At 40.8% G+C, this 24,588-nt stretch overlaps 1 protein-coding gene across 4 annotated transcripts in view; it reads left to right on the top strand.

Moving 5' to 3' along the window:
• Positions 1-24,588, top strand: part of LOC6559006 (ankyrin-3) — a 75,025-nt gene that overhangs the window by 17,959 nt on the left and 32,478 nt on the right. For all 4 annotated transcript variants that reach the window (XM_032740328.2, XM_032740326.2, XM_032740322.2 and 1 more), the window contains exons 14-16: positions 14-3,325; positions 3,396-3,494; positions 3,557-3,637. In XM_032740328.2, the coding sequence (XP_032596219.2) occupies positions 14-3,325; positions 3,396-3,494; positions 3,557-3,637 (3,492 nt within the window). The remainder of the gene's footprint in view (positions 1-13; positions 3,326-3,395; positions 3,495-3,556; positions 3,638-24,588) is intronic.

The raw sequence follows: 24,588 nt of genomic DNA, 5'->3' as shown, positions 1-24,588 counted from the left end.
TATTTGTTTGTAGGCAAGCGAATCCAGCAAATTAACGAACGCGAAGAAGTGAAATACTCTGCCGAGGAGAAGGAAGTCGAAGAGTCGGAGTCCGATGAGGAACCTGCTAAACGAACCGTTGCCGAACGCCGGGAAAAAATAGTTAAACGTCTTTCGGTGGAACGCTCCATACCGGCCTCAACCCAAAAGAAAGAGATCACAAAAGAGATAACTGAAATCAAGCGCAAGAGTTTGATTGAGGACAAGAAGGCACATCATGAATCCGAAATCATGATGCAGCTACCCGCAGATAATGTCATCATCAAAACAGCCACCGTGCCCGAGCAGGTCATCAAGATGAAGATGGGCAAAATGGACTCGACCGAAGTGAGCAAGACCGAGTTCGATAGGGAGTTAACACATAAGCTGAAAACGTCCGGTCGCAGCTCTGAGGAGGAAGATTTGCCCTCGCCGGACAAAATTGATAAGATTGTGCAGGATATCAGCACCGCTGAGAAGACAGAAAAGAAGGACCTGGCGACCACCAGCAGTGGCCGAGTGGTTACCATAACTCGTCAGGAAGCACGAGATATGACCGAAGACTTCTTGGAATTCGAGAAACGAAGCCAGCTCCCAGCTGTCGAGACAACTGTAACAATTCATGAGAAGTTCGTGGAGGAGATCAAGGAGAAGACCAGTCCAGTGGCAACGATGCCCCAGGAAGCAATTAGGGAAGTCGAACAGGTTATCAGTGAGGTAACCGACACTGCCAGTAAGAAGGTGGAAAATATCATAAGTTCCTTCGAGACGGGCAAACAGGAGATCAAGGAGAAGAGCACAGTGTTATCCAGTGAGATTGCCACTGAAACAACGAAGATCAGCGAGACCATAAAGCATCTGCAGGATGTCCAGTCAATGCCCACGGAACAGATAACAAAGACTGTGCAAATTGTCGAAAGCACAAAAATTGATGAAAAAATTGCTGATTTCGAGGCCAAGAAGGTTAAATACGATTTCCATGGTGGCGAGCCAAAGACACATATACCGAAACTTGTAAGGAAACCAAGTGAGGAACTGATCAAATTGGCAAGGAAACCCAGTGAGGAACAAATCAAACTGGCAAGAAAACCCAGTGAGGAACAGATCAAACCAACAGCGGCTCCACGTGCCACAGCGGAAACTGAGTTCGACAAGCCAGTGGAAGCTAAGCAGGACAAGCCTCTGTCCAAGATTCCAGTGAAGACTGGTGAGGCCGCCAAGATTCCTGAAGTAGATGCACGAAAGCTAACTCAAGATTTCCTGCAAGCAGAGCAGAAGAATCAATTGGTGTCCCAGCTCATAGCCGAGCCAAAAGCAGCCCCAGTTGCTGAGCCCAAAACAACTCCAGCTGCAAGCAAAATACCTAAAGTAGAACCCAGGAAATCCGTGGAAAAGTTAGTCGAAAGAGAGACGAAAGTCTTTGACGACATTGTATCATCTACCACTACCATTATGACTTCTGGAATGGGCAGCGAACTACCCAAACAACAACCGGAAATTGCAGCCAAGGCCGAAACTTTGACTGAAAAAGTCACCGAACTTATTGAAACTTTCCATAAAATCGAGGACAAAGTAACCAAAACTGACAAGCCTGCAGAAATAGCTAGCAAATTGGGAGAGTTCGGTGGTAAAGTTGAAGAATCTTTGATTACGATTCAGCAAGAAATGCCCAAATTATCGCCCAGCAAGGAAGATAAAGTGGCAGAGAAGGTTGCCGAGGTTGTCGACACACTCCACAAGATTGAGGAGAAAATTGTTCTTGATGCTCGCAAGCATACTCATGATTTTCTCAGCATGGAACAGCAAACTCAACTGCCCAGTCTACCCACTGCTCCTGAGAAGATGCTCCTCTCTAGTCAAACATCCACAACTTCCGAGCCGGAATCCGTGATCTCTGTGAAGCCAGCGCCAACCTTAATGTCCGCCAGCAAGGAAGATAAAGTGGCAGAGAAGGTTGCCGAGGTTGTCGACACACTCCACAAGATTGAGGAGAAAATTGTTCTTGATGCTCGCAAGCATACTCATGATTTTCTCAGCATGGAACAGCAAACTCAACTGCCCAGCCTACCCACTGCTCCTGAGAAGTTGTCCAGCCAGACATCCACAACTTCCGAGCCGGAATCCGTGATCTCTGTGAAGCCAGCGCCAACCTTAATGTCCGCCAGCAAGGAAGATAAAGTGGCAGAGAAGGTTGCCGAGGTTGTCGACACACTCCACAAGATTGAGGAGAAAATTGTTCTTGATGCTCGCAAGCATACTCATGATTTTCTCAGCATGGAACAGCAAACTCAACTGCCCAGTCTACCCACTGCTCCTGAGAAGATGCTCCTCTCTAGTCAAACATCCACAACTACCGAGCTGGAATCCGTAATCTCTGCGAAGCCAGCGCCAACCTTAATGTCCGCCAGCAAGGAAGATAAAGTGGCCGAGAAGGTGGCCGAGGTTGTCGACACATTCCACAAGATTGAAGAGAAAATTGTTCTTGATGCTCGCAAGCATACTCATGATTTTCTCAACATGGAACAGCAAACTCAATTGCCAAGCCTACCCACTGCTCCTGAGAAGATGCTCCTCTCTAGTCAGACATCAATAGCTTCCGAGCCGGAATCTGAGATCTCTGTGAAGCCAGCACCGCCTAGCAAAATACCAGTAGTGGAAACCAGAAAGACACAAGTCGAGGAAATCTCAAAAACAGCTGAGAAGACAACACAGCCGAAAGAGGAATCCTTCAATGAACGTCAGCTGACATTTGACTTCCTTAATATGGAACAACAAACTCAGCTGCCGTCTCAGCCGCAAAAGAGCGTAATTAATGAATTACTTGCCGCAACAGCACGCGTTGAATCGACCATATTGCCAGAAATCCTGCAGCCAAAACTAGCTACCGTAGAGCCTACCGTTATCGGTAAGATTGAAACTACCACTTACATGGCGCCAAAAGCAACAATACTGGAGCCAGAGGCAAAAATCGCCACCATTGGAGATGGCATTGAGTCCGCGGCACCCATTGGTGAAGTTTCACCATTTACCACACGCAAATTGACTGCTGATTTCCTTGCCATGGAGCAAGAAACTCAGCTGCCCATCTCAGCTAAGAAGATCAGCGAATTCGAAAGCGATACTTTTGGCAAGCGATCCACTGTGCCAGTGACCGATATCATCATCGATGAGGGTCTCTGTCCACCACTGCCCATTGAGCCACGCAAATCGCTTACCGATGCCGAATTCTGCAAATATGTGGGTGACACGATTACCAAAAAGATGAGCGAGGGTTTAATTGAAATGACTGATGAACTCATACAAATCGGTGGGTTAAATCGATTTTACTCAAATATATGTCTAAAATGTCTAAGCCATAATTTGTTTTCAATCCACAGCGAGTGACATTCCACACTCCCAAACTCCACCACCCACACCAAGTGATGCAAAAACTGAGAAGCAGAATGAGCAGAGCAACATTGGCAGCCTAGAGCATGGTAAGAGAATAATACCATGGTTGATTATTAAGTTCAGAGTGAAGAAGAATTATTGTTGATAGATTATCTTGCCGACACTGTAACGACATTGCATTCAACCACAGAGTCGACGTTTGAGCGCGTTGCTGCCATTTCGACAGTTGGTAAGTTCAGTTTTTCAAAATGAGTTGTTGCCTTTACTATGCAATAAGCGTATTTGTTATGTAAATTGACTTATCAACTTTTTGTGTTTGCCTTTTTGATACAAAGAAAAAAAGAAAGATAATAAACTCGTAACACCCCATTCTTGTTTTCCCATATGATTTTCTAGTCACAATATGTAGTGTTTTCCTTTGCTTTTAACCAACTTATGTACTAGTACAAGTATTTAATTGTTTTTTTGTGTTCTCCTTATTGTTGTTTTGAACTCATTTTGTTTAATTTAAAAATCCAAAGGCTTTTTGTATGCAAACAACCATTCATTAAAAACGATTCAATGGAAACGACAATGTAGTACATTGTTAACTAATATGTAAATAACTGCTAGTGTGTGTATCTTAATCAAAAAAGTCTGTAAGTGAAATAACCATAATACGCAATTTAAGAATATAGCTCATTGAGTTAATGGCCAGCAGGTGGTGATAATATTTTACAAGGAAAATGCCGTGATACCGTTGTAACGCAGTACTGTACGAACATTTTGCTAGTTAATCCAATTACCTGCAGGTGCTTAAAGCTAAAGGTCGAGGAAATGAGGAAAGCAACCAGAGAGAAAATCGCAAATAGTATTTTTTTGTTGTGTCTGGCGCCGTTGTGGGTGTAACATTCAAAAGTATCAATGTCAACACTATGAGCCCTCTTCGGGTCAGTCCGAATCGATAAAACGATTGCATTCTTGGTGTTAACCACTAAAAAGCATGGTCTTACAGTCTGTGCCTCAATACAATTATCAGCAAATCTTTATATATATAGTATGAGAATATATTGTATCAATCTAATATTACTATATTTACCTAGTTCGAGTCATAGATATAATTGATAATTATTATTTGCATCAGCTAGAGGTGAAAAATGTAGCACACTTATGTCATTCCGCAGTGGCGTCAAAGCAACTGAGAAAAGCGTACGCGCTGGCGTATACTTAATTTAATTTAATTTCGTACATTTCTCGTAGCATAGCAGCAGGCGCACATTCGGTGCTGATTTAGTTTGACATTTGTGTTTACCAAGTACGCGCGACGGTAATACGGAGTGAAGCTAATTTTCCTGTAAACACACTGTCTTCTGGCCAATAGACGCATATTTATGATTCATTTGTTTGTGTTTCTTGTGCGTTTGTTTGAATTGAATATACAAATATTAAAAATCTAGTAACCGACTATTGTAGCGTTGACTTGTTATTTGTGGTTCATTCAATGCATAAAGTATAACAAAAAAAAAAAAAACGAAACATTCCAAAAATTAATTAAAATAAAACTACACTAACCGTAAAAAAAAAAATACAAACACTAAAGTAATTTTAAGTATTGTAATTGGTAAGTTCTGAAAGCAAATTTTGTGCAAACAATTTGAAAAGTTGCCGTGTAATGGTCAATTATTAGAAAATAATTCAGCACTTATGATGGGTATCGCTGATAGGTCTCTCTATAATTATTCCTCTCAAACTATAAACCTATATAACATAATTGTTTATATCTATCGTAAAACGACAATTACGTTTGCAATTTTAACAATTATTTAAGCAATTCAGTTTACGTTTTTATCAACTACTGCAAGCTACAATAATTGATACAATTTGTATAACTTTAAAATTAGTTAAATACAAGTACGATTATAAAAATAAGCCAATATTAAGTGTATGTACATTCGAATATTATAATGTACATAGAATATATACTATACGATTTTTTTCATTAAGATAAACACTTTTGGCATACGATTTTGCAAATTCAAATTCGAGTAATATATTTATCTATATATATAAATATATATATATATATACATATATATGTATTGCGATCCTTAATGTGTTGAGTGACACACAATATTTCAATTCCATTGTGATCTCATGCATTTCGATCCCAATATGACGCATTCAGCACTTCAATTCCAATTATCGATATCAGTAAACCACCATGGCTTTGAGTTTTCAATATTTTTGGTTTTATTTGATTTGTGCAAATAATTATATTCTGTTGCTTTTCGTAATTTTTGTGAGTCCTTAACGAAAAAGCATATGTACTCTCATCTAAACTACGAATTATGTAACTCAATGTTTAGTTAAACAAAAAAAAAAAAAAAAATACATTAAAAATCACAGTAGCGTCCACGTAACCATGCATAAATATAAATCGTACTCGTGTAGTTTATAGATTATTTGCATTTGCAGCTTCCTGCAACCAGCAACAATAACTACAACAAGAACACCTTAATGAACATTTGATTTCTATGCACCCCTAACGCGCTTCCTTATCTAATTGGCTAAATACTTAATATGTATTTGTAAATGTGATAGCTAGTTGGCAGACATACTCTTACAATATCTATACAATGCACATGGATAAGACTCGAACAATCAAGTATCGTATTGTGTATTATTTTGTGAGCATATCGCATTACCGTATGTGACATATGATGTCGTGGTTAATAAATATATATTCTTGCAGTACTTGCTAATTTTGTATTTTAAGTTGGTTTCAAATAATCAATTAAAAATCTAAACATATATTGCTTAAATACTCCTGTAAAAATATGCAAACGTAATGAAAATTTAAAAAATGTATTTGAATGGTGCAACAGCAGAAATGGGCACGGAATCCACGACGTCATATATAGCATACTATATACTATACGATATGAGTGCTAGGCAAATGCATCTGGCATCTGTCATCTGTCTATCCAGACTTTTTTATGTTTTTGCTTTTCAACTAACTTAACAAGCGCATTGTCTTACATAAATCGTATACCGTACAACAATTTGCATGTTTGTGCCTGCTGCTGCGTTATTGACGTAAAGCTTGTAGTCATGCGAGGCGAGCCCTGATTGCTGATCAATAATTGCACTATGTATATAAACTAACCCCACATATAAGTCTGGTTTGTTTTGTAATATATAGGTGTAATCTGTCTAAATTGTTGCCTTGTTTCTACTTCCTAATAAAAACAAATTTCGCCAACCTGGAACGCCTCAAACAGAGCACTTCAGTGTTCATAATGTAAAATCCGATACATTTACAAGTACAGATGAAACTGATAAGCTGCTACACAGAATGGCAGCTCCCCCCAATATCCCGAAACCATACTCACAAGACACTACCTCATTTACAGAAATGAGTACAAGTAGTCCAACTGCGAAGACAACAACGACCACAACAACGACTTTGAATACGCAAGTAGAACGCACCAAAATAGATCTAATTGCAATGGCAGCTGAGCAACAGAAGGATCATCTACAGCAAACGGAGCTAGATGATGTCCAGCGCGATGCTGGTGATAGGGAGTATCTAGAGCAGATTATGGGCTGCGGTGATGTTAGGCGCAAGATATTGCGTTTGGAGAGCAGTGGCAGTACCGAGTCCTTGGAGTCTTCCAATACTACACAGCAGAGTGTGCCACCAAAGTATATCGGCGGTAATGTGCCCGTGGTGAAGGAGGTTGTACAGAGCATTGAAGATAAGATCAGTGGTACAGAGGTTGCGGCTATTCCATTTCCAGTGAAAAAGCGAGCAGCAGACCACGGCAAAAACGAGCCAAATATCGTTGAGGTAGAGAACCAAATTCTTACGACTGCAGATATCGCATTCTTGGAATTAACCAAATGTGACCCACCTACGCAGATTGTCAAATTATCTCCCCTTCAGGCAATGGAGCATGGAGCAATTGGCTTGGCGCAAATTGAGGAGGAGGTTTGCGAGAAAGTTTGTAAGAAGCGCAAGGCCTTTGAGGTTGCAGAAGACTTAAGTGAAACGCAAAAGACTTTAGGAGAGAAGGTGGTAGGTTTAGATAAGCAAGTAAAACAGGTACCTGGCAACATTTTAACAGCAAGTATTGATGAGCACAAAGACTTAGTATATAAGGACGGAGAATTAGAGACATTGCCAAAGGTAAAAGCAGTTGTACAAGATATTGAACGTAGATATCCCTCAGGGAGCTTAGAAGCTACACCATTTAGTCCACGTAAACGTGAAACTGTAGATCGCCAAATTGATGTATCATCAATAGAGCAACAGATTTTAAATGAAACTGACTTAATTTTGGAAAATTTAGGTACAAGCCGAATTTTAGAGCAGAAAATAGTTTCGCCTGTTTCAGAAACGGGTAAAACGAGCACAAGTACTGAAAACCTAGAAGCTGTCTGTGAAAAGAAATGCTCAAAGCGTAAAGTTTTTGATACATCAAAGATTTGTATTAAACAAACAGATAGTGAAAGTAAATTAGAACCGAACGATATTAAATCATTAACAGCTAAATTTTTATTAGACGAAAGAACTAAATACGATATATCCGAAAGTATTAAGGAATTGGTGACAAATAGTGCATCTCAGGACAAAGCACCAGAAAGCTATTATAATTTGTCAAAGGTATGTGATAAGCAAGAATTTCCAATAGAATTAACTAAAGCCACTAAGGAAGTAGCTTTCCCAAAAATGTCGCATGCGGCTGTGCAGTTGCATTCAATTTCAAAAACTGATATTGAAGACACAAAAGAATTTATAGATGTTGCAACAAAATACGAGAGAAAACTGAGCAAACTTATTACAGATGATAGCCGTCCGTTTTCTCAGACAGATGTCGCAATAATAGAAAAAGGGGTATTGGAAAAGTTTCCAACTCATGAAAATAAAGAAATAGACGAGCTTAATATCCGGAAAAGGCTTGATTTAGTGACCTCGGAAATTTCTCATACAGTAGCGCCGAATATATTCCCATCTGACAATAGAAAAACAGACAATGAAAGTGAGAGTGATGAGGAGATCGATCACAATGATAAACTTCAAAGAATGAAACAATTTACAAAAATTGAAAAAGATCAGCCCAAAACTCTCGATCAGACAAATTATGTGAGCGTCAGCGAAGATAGCGAATCCTTCGCTAAAAGTAAGACAGAAAGAGGCAAGTTTCCAACAAACTTGAACAACAAAGACGATAAACAGAAAACCAAAATATGCTCAACACACCACCTAGCAGATAAGACCCTCACTCAGTCGATTTTATTGGGGTATCCTTTACTCCCAGATGAAGAAAAGAATCTGCAGAAAGCTGGCGAACAAACACTAACTGACCTAAAAAGCAAAAGATCGACAACTACATTAGATGGAGTACTCAAGTCCCCAATTGACTCAGCACAGAAAACTCCGAAGGAATATTCAGCTGGCGAAACTGATAAAGATATTGGATTTGATAAGCCTCAATACAAGACCCTTCCTTCTATCACACCTTTAGTTCCTCTTTCTATGACTACTACTAAAATTACTTCTGTGAGTGAATCTCACAAGTCTGTTAGTTTACAGATCAAACAAGAAATCAACCTGGCCACACATTCCATTAAATCTATTGAGAAACCAAAGTCACCAACAGATGTAGTTAAAACAGATACCAGAGACATACCTCATCGCCAGCTCATTCCCTCAGCAGGCTCTGTTCTCCCAATTGGAAATAAATCTCTTCCGAAATCTGACGATATTCTTAAGCCACTAACGGACCTGAAGGACATTAAGTCCCCAACTAAAATTGATGAGAAACCCAAGTCCCCAATTGATGCATCAAGGAAAACTCCTAAAGAATATTCTGATGACGAAAGTGTTGAAAAGATTGGATTTGATAAGCCTCAAGACAAGATCCTTCCTTCCGCCACACCATTAGTTCCTCTTTCTACGACTACTAGCAAGATTACTTCAGTGAGTGAGTCTCACGATTTTGTTAGTGTACAGATCAAGGAAGAAGTCAAACTGCCCACAGATCCCATTAAATCTATTGAGAAACCTAAATTACCAACAGATGTAGTTAAAAGAGATACCAGTGACATGCCTCACCTTCAGCCCGTTCCCTCAATGGGCTCTCTTCTCCCAATTGGAGATAAATCTCTTTCGAAATCTGACGATACTCTCAAGCCACTAACGGACCTGAAGGACATTAAGACCCCAACTAAAAATGATGAGAAACCCAAGTCCCCAATTGATCCATCAAGGGAAACTCCTAAGGAATATTCCGATGACGAAAGTGTTGAAAAGATTGGATTTGATAAGCCTCAAGACAAGATCCTTCCTTCCGCCACACCATTAGTTCCTCTTTCTACGACCACTAGCAAGATTACTTCAGTGAGTGAATCTCACGATTCTGTTAGTGTACAGATCAAGGAAGAAGTCAAACTGCCCACAGATCCCATTAAATCTCTTGAGAAACCAAAATCGCCAACCGATTTAGCTAAATCAGTTCCAAAATATTACTCTGACGATGAGAGTGATGAAGAATTCGAAACTGCTAAGCCACATGACAAGCCTCACCCTCAGCCAGTTCCCTTAACCGGCTCTCTTCTCCCAATTGGAGATAAATCTCTTCCGAAATCTGACGATATTCTTAAGCCACTAACGGACCTGAAGGACATTAAGTTCCCAACTAAAATTGATGAGAAACCCAAGTCCCCAATTGATGCAACAAAGAAAACTCCTAAAGAATACTCTGATGATGAAAGTGATGATGAGATTGGATTTGATAAGCCTCAAGACAAGACCCTTCCTTCCGCCACACCATTAGTTCCTCTTTCTACGACTACTAGCAAGATTACTTCAGTGAGTGAGTCTCATGATTCCGTTAGTTTACAGATCAAGGAAGAAGTCAAACTGCCCACAGATCCCATTAAATCTATTGAGAAACCAAAATCACCAACAGATGTAGTTAAAACAGATACCAGTGACATGCCTCACCCTCAGCCCGTTCCCTCAACCGGCTCTCTTCTCCCAATTGGAGATAAATCTCTTCCGAAATCTGACGATATTCTTAAGCCACTAACGGACCTGAAGGACATTAAGTCCCCAACTAAAATTGATGAGAAACCCAAGTCCCCAATTGATGCAACAAAGAAAACTCCTAAAGAATACTCTGATGATGAAAGTGATGATGAGATTGGATTTGATAAGCCTCAAGACAAGACCCTTCCTTCCGCCACACCATTAGTTCCTCTTTCTACGACTACTAGCAAGATTACTTCAGTGAGTGAGTCTCATGATTCTGTTAGTGTACAGATCAAGGAAGAAGTCAAACTACCCACAGACCCCGTTAAATCTATAGAGAAACCAAAATCACCAACAGATGTAGTTAAAACAGATACTAGTGACATGCATCACCCTCAGCCCGTTCCCTCAACCGGCTCTCTTCTCCCAATTGGAGATAAATCTCTTCCGAAATCTGACGATATTCTTAAGCCACTAACGGACCTGAAGGACATTAAGTCCCCAACTAAAATTGATGAGAAACCCAAGTCCCCAACTGATGCAACAAAGAAAACTCCTAAAGAATACTCTGATGATGAAAGTGATGATGAGATTGGATTTGATAAGCCTCAAGACAAGACCCTTCCTTCCACCACACCATTAGTTCCTCTTTCTACGACTACTAGCAAGATTACTTCAGTGAGTGAATCTCACGATTCTGTTAGTGTACAGATCAAGGAAGAGATACCAAAATCGCCAACCGATTTAGCTAAATCAGTTCCAAAAGATTACTCTGACGATGAGAGTGATGAAGAATTCGAAACTGCTAAGCCACATGACAAGCCTCACCCTCAGCCCGTTCCCTCGACCGGCTCTCTTCTCCCAATTGGAGATAAATCTCTTCAGAAATCTGACGATATTCTTAAGCCACTAACGGACCTGAAGGACATTAAGTCCCCAACTAAAATTGATGAGAAACCCAAGTCCCCAACTGATGCAACAAAGAAAACTCCTAAAGAATACTCTGATGATGAAAGTGATGATGAGATTGGATTTGATAAGCCTCAAGACAAGACCCTTCCTTCCGCCACACCATTAGTTCCTCTTTCTACGACTACTAGCAAGATTACTTCAGTGAGTGAATCTCACGATTCTGTTAGTGTACAGATCAAGGAAGAGAAACCAAAATCGCCAACCGATTTAGCTAAATCAGTTCCAAAAGATTACTCTGACGATGAGAGTGATGAAGAATTCGAAACTGCTAAGCCACATGACAAGCATCACCCTCAGCCCGTTCCCTCGACCGGCTCTCTTCTCCCAATTGGAGATAAATCTCTTCAGAAATCTGACGATATTCTTAAGCCACTAACGGACCTGAAGGACATTAAGTCCCCAACTAAAATTGATGAGAAACCCAAGTCCCCAACTGATGCAACAAAGAAAACTCCTAAAGAATACTCTGATGATGAAAGTGATGATGAGATTGGATTTGATAAGCCTCAAGACAAGACCCTTCCTTCCACCACACCATTAGTTCCTCTTTCTACGACTACTAGCAAGAGTACTTCAGTGAGTGAGTCTCATGATTCCGTTAGTTTACAGATCAAGGAAGAAGTCAAACTGCCCACAGATCCCATTAAATCTATTGAGAAACCAAAATCACCAACAGATGTCAGTGACATGCCTCACCCTCAACCCGTTCCCTCAACCGGCTCTCTTCTCCCAATTGGAGATAAATCTCTTCCGAAATCTGACGATATTCTTAAGCCACTAACGGACCTGAAGGACATTAAGTCCCCAACTAAAATTGATGAGAAACCCAAGTCCCCAACTGATGCAACAAAGAAAACTCCTAAAGAATACTCTGATGATGAAAGTGATGATGAGATTGGATTTGATAAGCCTCAAGACAAGACCCTTCCTTCCGCCACACCATTAGTTCCTCTTTCTACGACTACTAGCAAGATTACTTCAGTTAGTGAATCTCACGATTCTGTTAGTGTACAGATCAAGGAAGAAGTCAAACTGCCCACAGATTCCATTAAATCTATTGAGAAACCAAAATCGCCAACCGATTTAGCTAAATCAGTTCCAAAAGATTACTCTGACGACGAGAGTGATGAAGAATTCGAAACTGCAAAGCCACATGACAAGTCTCACCCTCAGCCCGTTCCCTCGCATGGCTCTCTTCTCTCAATTGAAGATAAATCTCTTCAGAAATCTGACGATATTCTTAAGCCACTAACGGACCTGAAGGACATTAAGTTCCCAACTAAATTTGACGAGAAACCCAAGTCCCCAACTGATGCAACAAAGAAAACTCCTAAAGAATACTCTGATGATGAAAGTGATGATGAGATTGGATTTAATAAGCCTCAAGACAAGACCCTTCCTTCCACCACACCATTAGTTCTTCTTTCTACGACTACTAGCAAGATTACTTCAGTGAGTGAATCTCACGATTCTGTTAGTTTACAGATCAAGGAAGAAATCAAACTGCCCACAGATCCCATTAAATCTATTGAGAAACCAAAATCACCAACAGATGTAGTTAAAACAGATGTCAGTGACATGCCTCACCCTCAGCCCGTTCCCTCGCATGGCTCTCTTCTCTCAATTGAAGATAAATCTCTTCAGAAATCTGACGATATTCTTAAGCCATTAACGGACCTCAAGGACATTAAGTCCCCAACTAAAATTGATGAGAAACCCAAGTCCCCAACTGATGCAACAAAGAAAACTCCTAAAGAATACTCTGATGATGAAAGTGATGATGAGATTGGATTTGATAAGCCTCAAGACAAGACCCTTCCTTCCGCCACACCATTAGTTCCTCTTTCTACGACTACTAGCAAGATTACTTCAGTGAGTGAGTCTCATGATTCCGTTAGTTTACAGATCAAGGAAGAAGTCAAACTGCCCACAGATCCCATTAAATCTATTGAGAAACCAAAATCACCAACAGATGTAGTTAAAACAGATGTCAGTGACATGCCTCACCCTCAGCCCGTTCCCTCAACCGGCTCTCTTCTCCCAATTGGAGATAAATCTCTTCAGAAATCTGACGATATTCTTAAGCCACTAACGGACCTGAAGGACATTAAGTCCCCAACTAAAATTGATGAGAAACCCAAGTCCCCAACTGATGCAACAAAGAAAACTCTTAAAGAATACTCTGATGATGAAAGTGATGATGAGATTGGATTTGATAAGCCTCAAGACAAGACCCTTCCTTCCATCACACCATTAGTTCCTCTTTCTACGACTACTAGGAAGATTACTTCAGTGAGTGAATCTCACGATTCCGTTAGTGTACAGATCAAGGAAGAAGTCAAACTGCCCACAGATCCCATTAAATCTATTGAGAAACCAAAATCACCAACAGATGTCAGTGACATGCCTCACCCTCAACCCGTTCCCTCAACCGGCTCTCTTCTCCCAATTGGAGATAAATCTCTTCAGAAATCTGACGATATTCTTAAGCCACTAACGGACCTGAAGGACATTAAGTCCCCAACTAAAATTGATGAGAAACCCAAGTCCCCAACTGATGCAACAAAGAAAACTCTTAAAGAATACTCTGATGATGAAAGTGATGATGAGATTGGATTTGATAAGCCTCAAGACAAGACCCTTCCTTCCGCCACACCATTAGTTCCTCTTTCTACGACTACTAGCAAGATTACTTCAGTGAGTGAGTCTCATGATTCCGTTAGTTTACAGATCAAGGAAGAAATCAAACTGCCCACAGATCCCATTAAATCTATTGAGAAACCAAAATCACCAACAGATGTAGTTAAAATAGATGCCAGTGACATGCCTCACCCTCAGCCCGTTCCCTCAACCGGCTCTCTTCTCCCAATTGGAGATAAATCTCTTCAGAAATCTGACGATATTCTTAAGCCACTAACGGACCTGAAGGACATTAAGTTCCCAACTAAATTTGATGAGAAACCCAAGTCCCCAACTGATGCAACAAAGAAAACTCCTAAAGAATACTCTGATGATGAAAGTGATGATGAGATTGGATTTGATAAGCCTCAAGACAAGACCCTTCCTTCCGCCACACCATTAGTTCCTCTTTCTACGACTACTAGCAAGATTACTTCAGTGAGTGAGTCTCATGATTCCGTTAGTTTACAGATCAAGGAAGAAGTCAAACTGCCCACAGATCCCATTAAATCTATTGAGAAACCAAAATCACCAACAGATGTAGTTAAAACAGATACCAGTGACATGCCTCACCCTCAGCCCGTTCCCTTAACCGGCTCTCTTCTCCCAATTGGAGATAAATCTCTTCCGAAATCTGACGATATTCTTAAGCCACTAACGGACCTGAAGGACATTAAGTCCCCAACTAAAATTGACGAGAAACCCAAGTCCCCAACTGATGCAACAAAGAAAACTCCTAAAGAATACTCTGATGATGAAAGTGATGATGAGATTGGATTTAATAAGCCTCAAGACAAGACCCTTCCTTCCACCACACCACTAGTTCCTCTTTCTACGACTACTAGCAAGAGTACTTCAGTGAGTGAGTCTCATGGTTCCGTTAGTTTACAGATCAAGGAAGAAATCAAACTGCCCACAGATCCCATTAAATCTATTGAGAAACCAAAATCACCAACAGATGTCAGTGACATGCCTCACCCTCAACCCGTTCCCTCAACCGGCTCTCTTCTCCCAATTGGAGATAAATCTCTTCCGAAATCTGACGATATTCTTAAGCCACTAACGGACCTGAAGGACATTAAGTTCCCAACTAAAATTGATGAGAAACCCAAGTCCCCAACTGATGCAACAAAGAAAACTCCTAAAGAATACTCTGATGATGAAAGTGATGATGAGATTGGATTTGATAAGCCTCAAGACAAGACCCTTCCTTCCGCCACACCATTAGTTCCTCTTTCTACGACTACTAGCAAGATTACTTCAGTGAGTGAGTCTCATGATTCCGTTAGTTTACTGATCAAGGAAGAAGTCAAACTGCCCACAGATCCCATTAAATCTATTGAGAAACCAAAATCACCAACAGATGTAGTTAAAATAGATGCCAGTGACATGCCTCACCCTCAGCCCGTTCCCTCAACCGGCTCTCTTCTCCCAATTGGAGATAAATCTCTTCCGAAATCTGACAATATTCTTAAGCCACTAACGGACCTCAAGGACATTAAGTCCCGAACTAAAATTGATGAGAAACCCAAGTCCCCAACTGATGCAACAAAGAAAACTCCTAAAGAATACTCTGATGATGAAAGTGATGATGAGATTGGATTTGATAAGCCTCAAGACAAGACCCTTCCTTCCGCCACACCATTAGTTCCTCTTTCTACGACTACTAGCAAGATTACTTCAGTGAGTGAGTCTCATGATTCCGTTAGTTTACTGATCAAGGAAGAAGTCAAACTGCCCACAGATCCCATTAAATCTATTGAGAAACCAAAATCACCAACAGATGTAGTTAAAACAGATGTCAGTGACAAGTCTCACCCTCAGCCCGTTCCCTCGCATGGCTCTCTTCTCTCAATTGAAGATAAATCTCTTCAGAAATCTGACGATATTCTTAAGCCACTAACGGACCTGAAGGACATTAAGTTCCCAACTAAATTTGATGAGAAACCCAAGTCCCCAACTGATGCAACAAAGAAAACTCCTAAAGAATACTCTGATGATGAAAGTGATGATGAGATTGGATTTGATAAGCCTCAAGACAAGACCCTTCCTTCCACCACACCATTAGTTCTTCTTTCTACGACTACTAGCAAGATTACTTCAGTGAGTGAATCTCACGATTCTGTTAGTTTACAGATCAAGGAAGAAATCAAACTGCCCACAGATCCCATTAAATCTATTGAGAAACCAAAATCACCAACAGATGTAGTTAAAACAGATGTCAGTGACATGCCTCACCCTCAGCCCGTTCCCTCAACCGGCTCTCTTCTCTCAATTGAAGATAAATCTCTTCAGAAATCTGACGATATTCTTAAGCCATTAACGGACCTCAAGGACATTAAGTCCCGAACTAAAATTGATGAGAAACCCAAGTCCCCAACTGATGCAACAAAGAAAACTCCTAAAGAATACTCTGATGATGAAAGTGATGATGAGATTGGATTTGATAAGCCTCAAGACAAGACCCTTCCTTCCGCCACACCATTAGTTCCTCTTTCTACGACTACTAGCAAGATTACTTCAGTGAGTGAGTCTCATGATTCCGTTAGTTTACTGATCAAGGAAGAAGTCAAACTGCCCACAGATCCCATTAAATCTATTGAGAAACCAAAATCACCAACAGATGTAGTTAAAATAGATGCCAGTGACAAGTCTCACCCTCAGCCCGTTCCCTCGCATGGCTCTCTTCTCTCAATTGAAGATAAATCTCTTCAGAAATCTGACGATATTCTTAAGCCACTAACGGACCTGAAGGACATTAAGTTCCCAACTAAATTTGATGAGAAACCCAAGTCCCCAACTGATGCAACAAAGAAAACTCCTAAAGAATACTCTGATGATGAAAGTGATGATGAGATTGGATTTGATAAGCCTCAAGACAAGACCCTTCCTTCCGCCACACCATTAGTTCCTCTTTCTACGACTACTAGCAAGATTACTTCAGTGAGTGAGTCTCATGATTCCGTTAGTTTACAGATCAAGGAAGAAGTCAAACTGCCCACAGATCCCATTAAATCTATTGAGAAACCAAAATCACCAACAGATGTAGTTAAAACAGATACCAGTGACATGCCTCACCCTCAGCCCGTTCCCTTAACCTGCTCTTTTCTCCCAATTGGAGATAAATCTCTTCCGAAATCTGACGATATTCTTAAGCCACTAACGGACCTGAAGGACATTAAGTCCCCAACTAAAATTGACGAGAAACCCAAGTCCCCAACTGATGCAACAAAGAAAACTCCTAAAGAATACTCTGATGATGAAAGTGATGATGAGATTGGATTTGATAAGCCTCAAGACAAGACCCTTCCTTCCGCCACACCATTAGTTCCTCTTTCTACGACTACTAGCAAGATTACTTCAGTTAGTGAATCTCACGATTCTGTTAGTGTACAGATCAAGGAAGAAGTCAAACTGCCCACAGATTCCATTAAATCTATTGAGAAACCAAAATCGCCAACCGATTTAGCTAAATCAGTTCCAAAAGGTTACTCTGACGACGAGAGTGATGAAGAATTCGAAACTGCAAAGCCACATGACAAGTCTCACCCTCAGCCCGTTCCCTCGCATGGCTCTCTTCTCTCAATTGAAGATAAATCTCTTCAGAAATCTGACGATATTCTTAAGCCACTAACGGACCTGAAGGACATTAAGTCCCCAACTAAAATTGATGAGAAACCCAAGTCCCCAACTGATGCAACAAAGAAAACTATTAAAGAATACTCTGATGATGAAAGTGATGATGAGATTGGATTTGATAAGCCTCAAGACAAGACCCTTCCTTCCGCCACACCATTAGTTCCTCTTTCTACGACTACTAGCAAGATTACTTCAGTGAGTGAGTCTCATGATTCCGTTAGTTTACAGATCAAGGAAGAAGTCAAACTGCCCACAGATCCCATTAAATCTATTGAGAAACCAAAATCACCAACAGATGTAGTTAAAACAGATACCAGTGACATGCCTCACCCTCAGGCCGTTCCCTTAACCGGCTCTCTTCTCCCAATTGGAGATAAATCTCTTCCGAAATCTGACGATATTCTTAAGCCACTAACGGACCTGAAGGATATTAAGTCCCCAAGTAAAATTGATGAGAAACCCAAGTCCCCAATTGAGCAAACAAAGAAAACTCCTAAAGAATACTCTGATGATGAAAGTGATGATGAGATTGGATTTGATAAGCCTCAAGACAAGACTCTTCCTTCCGCCACACCATTAGTTCCTCTTTCTACGACTACTAGCAAGATTACTTCAGTGAGTGAATCTCACGATTCTGTTAGTGTACAGATCAAGGAAGAAGTCAAACTGCCCACAGATCCCATTAAATCTTTTGAGAAACCAAAATCGCCAACCGATTTAGCTAAATCAGTTCCAAAAGATTACTCTGACGATGAGAGTGATGAAGAATTCGAAATTGCTAAGCCACATGACAAGCCTCACCCTCAGCCCGTTCCCTCGACCGGCTCTCTTCTCCCAATTGGAGATAAATCTCTTCAGAAATCTGACGATATTCTTAAGCCACTAACGGACCTGAAGGACATTAAGTCCCCAACTAAAATTGATGAGAAACCCAAGTCCCCAATTGATGCAACAAAGAAAACTTCTAAAGAATACTCTGATGAGGAAAGTGATGATGAGATTGGATTTGATAAGCCTCAAGACAAGACTCTTCCTTCCGCCACACCACTAGTTCCTCTTTCTACGACTACTAGCAAGATTACTTCAGTGAGTGAGTCTCATGATTCCGTTAGTTACAGATCAAGGAAGAAGTCAAACTGCCCACAGATTCCATTAAATCTATTGAGAAACCAAAATCGCCAACCGATTTAGCTAAATCAGTTCCGAAAGATTACTCTGACGACGAAAGTGATAAAGAATTCGAAACTGCAAAGCCACATGACAAGTCTCACCCTCAGCCCGTTCCCTCGCATGGCTCTCTTCTCTCAATTGGAGATAAATCTCTTCCGAAATCTGACGATATTCTTAAGCCACTAACGGACTTGAAGGACATTAAGTCCCCAACTAAAATTGATGAGAAACCCAAGTCCCCAACTGATGCAACAAAGAAAACTATTAAAGAATACTCTGATGATGAAAGTGATGATGAGATTGGATTTGATAAGCCTCAAGACAAGACCCTTCCTTCCACCACACCATTAGTTCCTCTTTCTACGTCTACTAGCAAGATTACTTCAGTGAGTGAGTCTCATGATTCCGTTAGTTTACAGATCAAGGAAGAAGTCAAACTGCCCACAGATTCCATTAAATCTATTGAGAAACCAAAATCACCAACAGATGTAGTTAAAACAGATACCAGTGACATGCCTCACCCTCAGCCCGTTCCCTCGACCGGCTCTCTTCTCCCAATTGGAGATAAATCTCTTCAGAAATCTGACGATATTCTTAAGCCACTAACGGACCTGAAGGACATTAAGTTCCCAACTAAAATTGATGAGAAACCCAAGTCCCCAACTGATGCAATAAAGAAAACTATTAAAGAATACTCTGATGATGAAAGTGATGATGAGATTGGATTTGATAAGCCTCAAGACAAAACCCTTCCTTCCGCCACACCATTAGTTCCTCTTTCTACGACTACTAGCAAGATTACTTCAGTGAGTGAGTCTCATGATTCCGTTAGTTTACAGATCAAGGAAGAAGTCAAACTGCCCACAGATCCCATTAAATCTATTGAGAAACCAAAATCACCAACAGATGTAGTTAAAACAGATACCAGTGACATGCCTCACCCTCAGTCCGTTCCCTTAACCGGCTCTCTTCTCCCAATTGGAGATAAATCTCTTCCGAAATCTGACGATATTCTTAAGCCACTAACGGACCTGAAGGATATTAAGTCCCCAACTAAAATTGATGAGAAACCCAAGTCCCCAATTGATGCAACAAAGAAAACTCCTAAAGAATACTCTGATGATGAAAGTGATGATGAGATTGGATTTGATAAGCCTCAAGACAAGACTCTTCCTTCCGCCACACCATTAGTTCCTCTTTCTACGACTACTAGCAAGATTACTTCAGTGAGTGAATCTCACGATTCTGTTAGTGTACAGATCAAGGAAGAAGTCAAACTGCCCACAGATCCCATTAAATCTTTTGAGAAACCAAAATCGCCAACCGATTTAGCTAAATCAGTTCCAAAAGATTACTCTGACGATGAGAGTGATGAAGAATTCGAAATTGCTAAGCCACATGACAAGCCTCACCCTCAGCCCGTTCCCTCGACCGGCTCTCTTCTCCCAATTGGAGATAAATCTCTTCAGAAATCTGACGATATTCTTAAGCCACTAACGGACCTGAAGGACATTAAGTCCCCAACTAAAATTGATGAGAAACCCAAGTCCCCAATTGATGCAACAAAGAAAACTTCTAAAGAATACTCTGATGAGGAAAGTGATGATGAGATTGGATTTGATAAGCCTCAAGACAAGACTCTTCCTTCCGCCACACCACTAGTTCCTCTTACTACGACTACTAGCAAGATTACTTCAGTGAGTGAGTCTCATGATTCCGTTAGTTTACAGATCAAGGAAGAAATCAAACTGCCCACAGATTCCATTAAATCTATTGAGAAACCAAAATCGCCAACCGATTTAGCTAAATCGGTTCCAAAAGATTACTCTGACGACGAAAGTGATGAAGAATTCGAAACTGCAAAGCCACATGACAAGTCTCACCCTCAGCCCGTTCCCTCGCATGGCTCTCTTCTCTCAATTGGAGATAAATGTCTTCAGAAATCTGACGATATTCTTAAGCCACTAACGGACCTGAAGGACATTAAGTTCCCAACTAAAATTGATGAGAAACCCAAGTCCCCAATTGATGCAACAAAGAAAACTCCTAAAGAATACTCTGATGAGGAAAGTGATGATGAGATTGGATTTGATAAGCCTCAAGACAAGACCCTTCCTTCCATCACTCCATTAGTTCCTCTTTCTACGATTACCAGCAAGATTACTTCAGTGAGTGAGTCTCATGATTCCGTTAGTTTACAGATCAAGGAAGAAGTCAAACTGCCCACAGATCCCATTAAATCTATTGAGAAACCAAAATCACCAACAGATGTAGTTAAAACAGATGCCAGTGACATACCTCACCCTCAGCCCGTTCCCTCGACCGACTCTCTTCTCCCAATTGGAGATAAATCTCTTCCGAAATCTGACGATATTCTTAAGCCACTAACGGACCTGAAGGATATTAAGTCCCCAACTAAAATTGATGAGAAACCCAAGTCCCCAATTGATGCAACAAAGAAAACTCCTAAAGAATACTCTGATGATGAAAGTGATGATGAGATTGGACTTGATAAGCCTCAAGACAAGACCCTTCCTTCCGCCACACCATTAGTTCCTCTTTCTACGACTACTAGCAAGATTACTTCAGTGAGTGAGTCTCATGATTCCGTTAGTTTACAGATCAAGGAAGAAGTCAAACTGCCCACAGATCCCATTAAATCTATTGAGAAACCAAAATCACCAACAGATGTAGTTAAAACAGATACCAGTGACATGCCTCACCCTCAGTCCGTTCCCTTAACCGGCTCTCTTCTCCCAATTGGAGATAAATCTCTTCAGAAATCTGACGATATTCTTAAGCCACTAACGGACCTGAAGGACATTAAGTTCCCAACTAAAATTGATGAGAAACCCAAGTCCCCAACTGATGCAATAAAGAAAACTATTAAAGAATACTCTGATGATGAAAGTGATGATGAGATTGGATTTGATAAGCCTCAAGACAAAACCCTTCCTTCCGCCACACCATTAGTTCCTCTTTCTACGACTACTAGCAAGATTACTTCAGTGAGTGAGTCTCATGATTCCGTTAGTTTACAGATCAAGGAAGAAGTCAAACTGCCCACAGATCCCATTAAATCTATTGAGAAACCAAAATCACCAACAGATGTAGTTAAAACAGATACCAGTGACATGCCTCACCCTCAGTCCGTTCCCTTAACCGGCTCTCTTCTCCCAATTGGAGATAAATCTCTTCCGAAATCTGACGATATTCTTAAGCCACTAACGGACCTGAAGGATATTAAGTCCCCAACTAAAATTGATAAGAAACCCAAGTCCCCAATTGATGCAACAAAGAAAACTCCTAAAGAATACTCTGATGATGAAAGTGATGATGAGATTGGATTTGATAAGCCTCAAGACAAAACCCTTCCTTCCGCCACACCACTAGTTCCTCTTTCTACGACTACTAGCAAGATTACTTCAGTGAGTGAATCTCACGATTCTGTTAGTGTACAGATCAAGGAAGAAGTCAAACTGCCCACAGATCCCATTAAATCTTTTGAGAAACCAAAATCGCCAACCGATTTAGCTAAATCAGTTCCAAAAGATTACTCTGACGATGAGAGTGATGAAGAATTCGAAATTGCTAAGCCACATGACAAGTCTCACCCTCAGCCCGTTCCCTCGCATGGTTCTCTTCTCTCAATTGGAGATAAATCTCTTCAGAAATCTGACGATATTCTTAAGCCACTAACGGACCTGAAGGACATTAAGTTCCCAACTAAAATTGATGAGAAACCCAAGTCCCCAACTGATGCAACAAAGAAAACTATTAAAGAATACTCTGATGATGAAAGTGATGATGAGATTGGATTTGATAAGCCTCAAGACAAGACCCTTCCTTCCGCCACACCATTAGTTCCTCTTTCTACGACTACTAGCAAGATTACTTCAGTGAGTGAGTCTCATGATTCCGTTAGTTTACAGATCAAGGAAGAAGTCAAACTGCCCACAGATTCCATTAAATCTATTGAGAAACCAAAATCGCCAACCGATTTAGCTAAATCAGTTCCAAAAGATTACTCTGACGACGAAAGTGATGAAGAATTCGAAACTGCAAAGCCACATGACAAGTCTCACCCTCAGCCCGTTCCCTCGCATGGCTCTCTTCTCTCAATTGGAGATAAATCTCTTCAGAAATCTGATGATATTCTTAAGCCACTAACGGACCTGAAGGATATTAAGTCCCCAACTAAAATTGATGAGAAACCCAAGTCCCCAACAGATGTAGTTAAAACAGATACCAGTGACATGCCTCACCCTCAGCCCGTTCCCTTAACCGGCTCTCTTCTCCCAATTGGAGATAAATCTCTTCCGAAATCTGATGATATTCTTAAGCCACTAACGGACCTGAAGGATATTAAGTCCCCAACTAAAATTGATGAGAAACCCAAGTCCCCAATTGATGCAACAAAGAAAACTCCTAAAGAATACTCTGATGATGAAAGTGATGATGAGATTGGATTTGATAAGCCTCAAGACAAGACTCTTCCTTCCGCCACACCATTAGTTCCTCTTTCTACGACTACTAGCAAGATTACTTCAGTGAGTGAATCTCACGATTCTGTTAGTGTACAGATCAAGGAAGAAGTCAAACTGCCCACAGATCCCATTAAATCTTTTGAGAAACCAAAATCGCCAACCGATTTAGCTAAATCAGTTCCAAAAGATTACTCTGACGATGAGAGTGATAAAGAATTCGAAGCTGCTAAGCCACATGACAAGCCTCACCCTCAGCCCGTTCCCTCGACCGGCTCTCTTCTCCCAATTAGAGATAAATCTCTTCAGAAATCTGACGATATTCTTAAGCCACTAACGGACCTGAAGGACATTAAGTCCCCAACTAAAATTGATGAGAAACCCAAGTCCCCAATTGATGCAACAAAGAAAACTCCTAAAGAATACTCTGATGAGGAAAGTGATGATGAGATTGGATTTGATAAGCCTCAAGACAAGACCCTTCCTTCCATCACTCCATTAGTTCCTCTTTCTACGATTACCAGCAAGATTACTTCAGTGAGTGAGTCTCATGATTCCGTTAGTTTACAGATCAAGGAAGAAGTCAAACTGCCCACAGATCCCATTAAATCTATTGAGAAACCAAAATCACCAACAGATGTAGTTAAAACAGATGCCAGTGACATACCTCACCCTCAGCCCGTTCCCTCGACCGGCTCTCTTCTCCCAATTGGAGATAAATCTCTTCAGAAATCTGACGATATTCTTAAGCCACTAACGGACCTGAAGGACATTAAGTCCCCAACTAAAATTGATGAGAAACCCAAGTCCCCAATTGATGCAACAAAGAAAACTCCTAAAGAATACTCTGATGATGAAAGTGATGATGAAATTGTATTTGATAAGCCTCAAGACAAGACTCTTCCTTCCGCCACACCACTAGTTCCTCTTTCTACGACTACTAGCAAGATTGCTTCAGTGAGTGAGTCTCACGATTCTGTTAGTGTACAGATCAAGGAAGAAGTCAAACTGCCCACAGATTCCATTAAATCTATTGAGCAACCAAAATCGCCAACTGATTTAGCTAAATCAGTTCCAAAAGATTACTCTGACGATGAGAGTGATGAAGAATTCAAAACTGCTATGCCACATGACAAGCCTCACCCTCAGCCCGTTCCCTCAACCGGCTCTCTTCTCCCAATTGGAGATAAATCTCTTCCGGAATCTGACGATATTCTTAAG

This window comes from Drosophila grimshawi, unplaced genomic scaffold (assembly GCF_018153295.1).
Source record: "Drosophila grimshawi isolate 15287-2541.00 unplaced genomic scaffold, ASM1815329v1 contig_44, whole genome shotgun sequence".
NCBI classification, from domain to species: domain Eukaryota; kingdom Metazoa; phylum Arthropoda; class Insecta; order Diptera; family Drosophilidae; genus Drosophila; species Drosophila grimshawi.
This window is presented reverse-complemented; position numbering and strand designations above follow the sequence as displayed.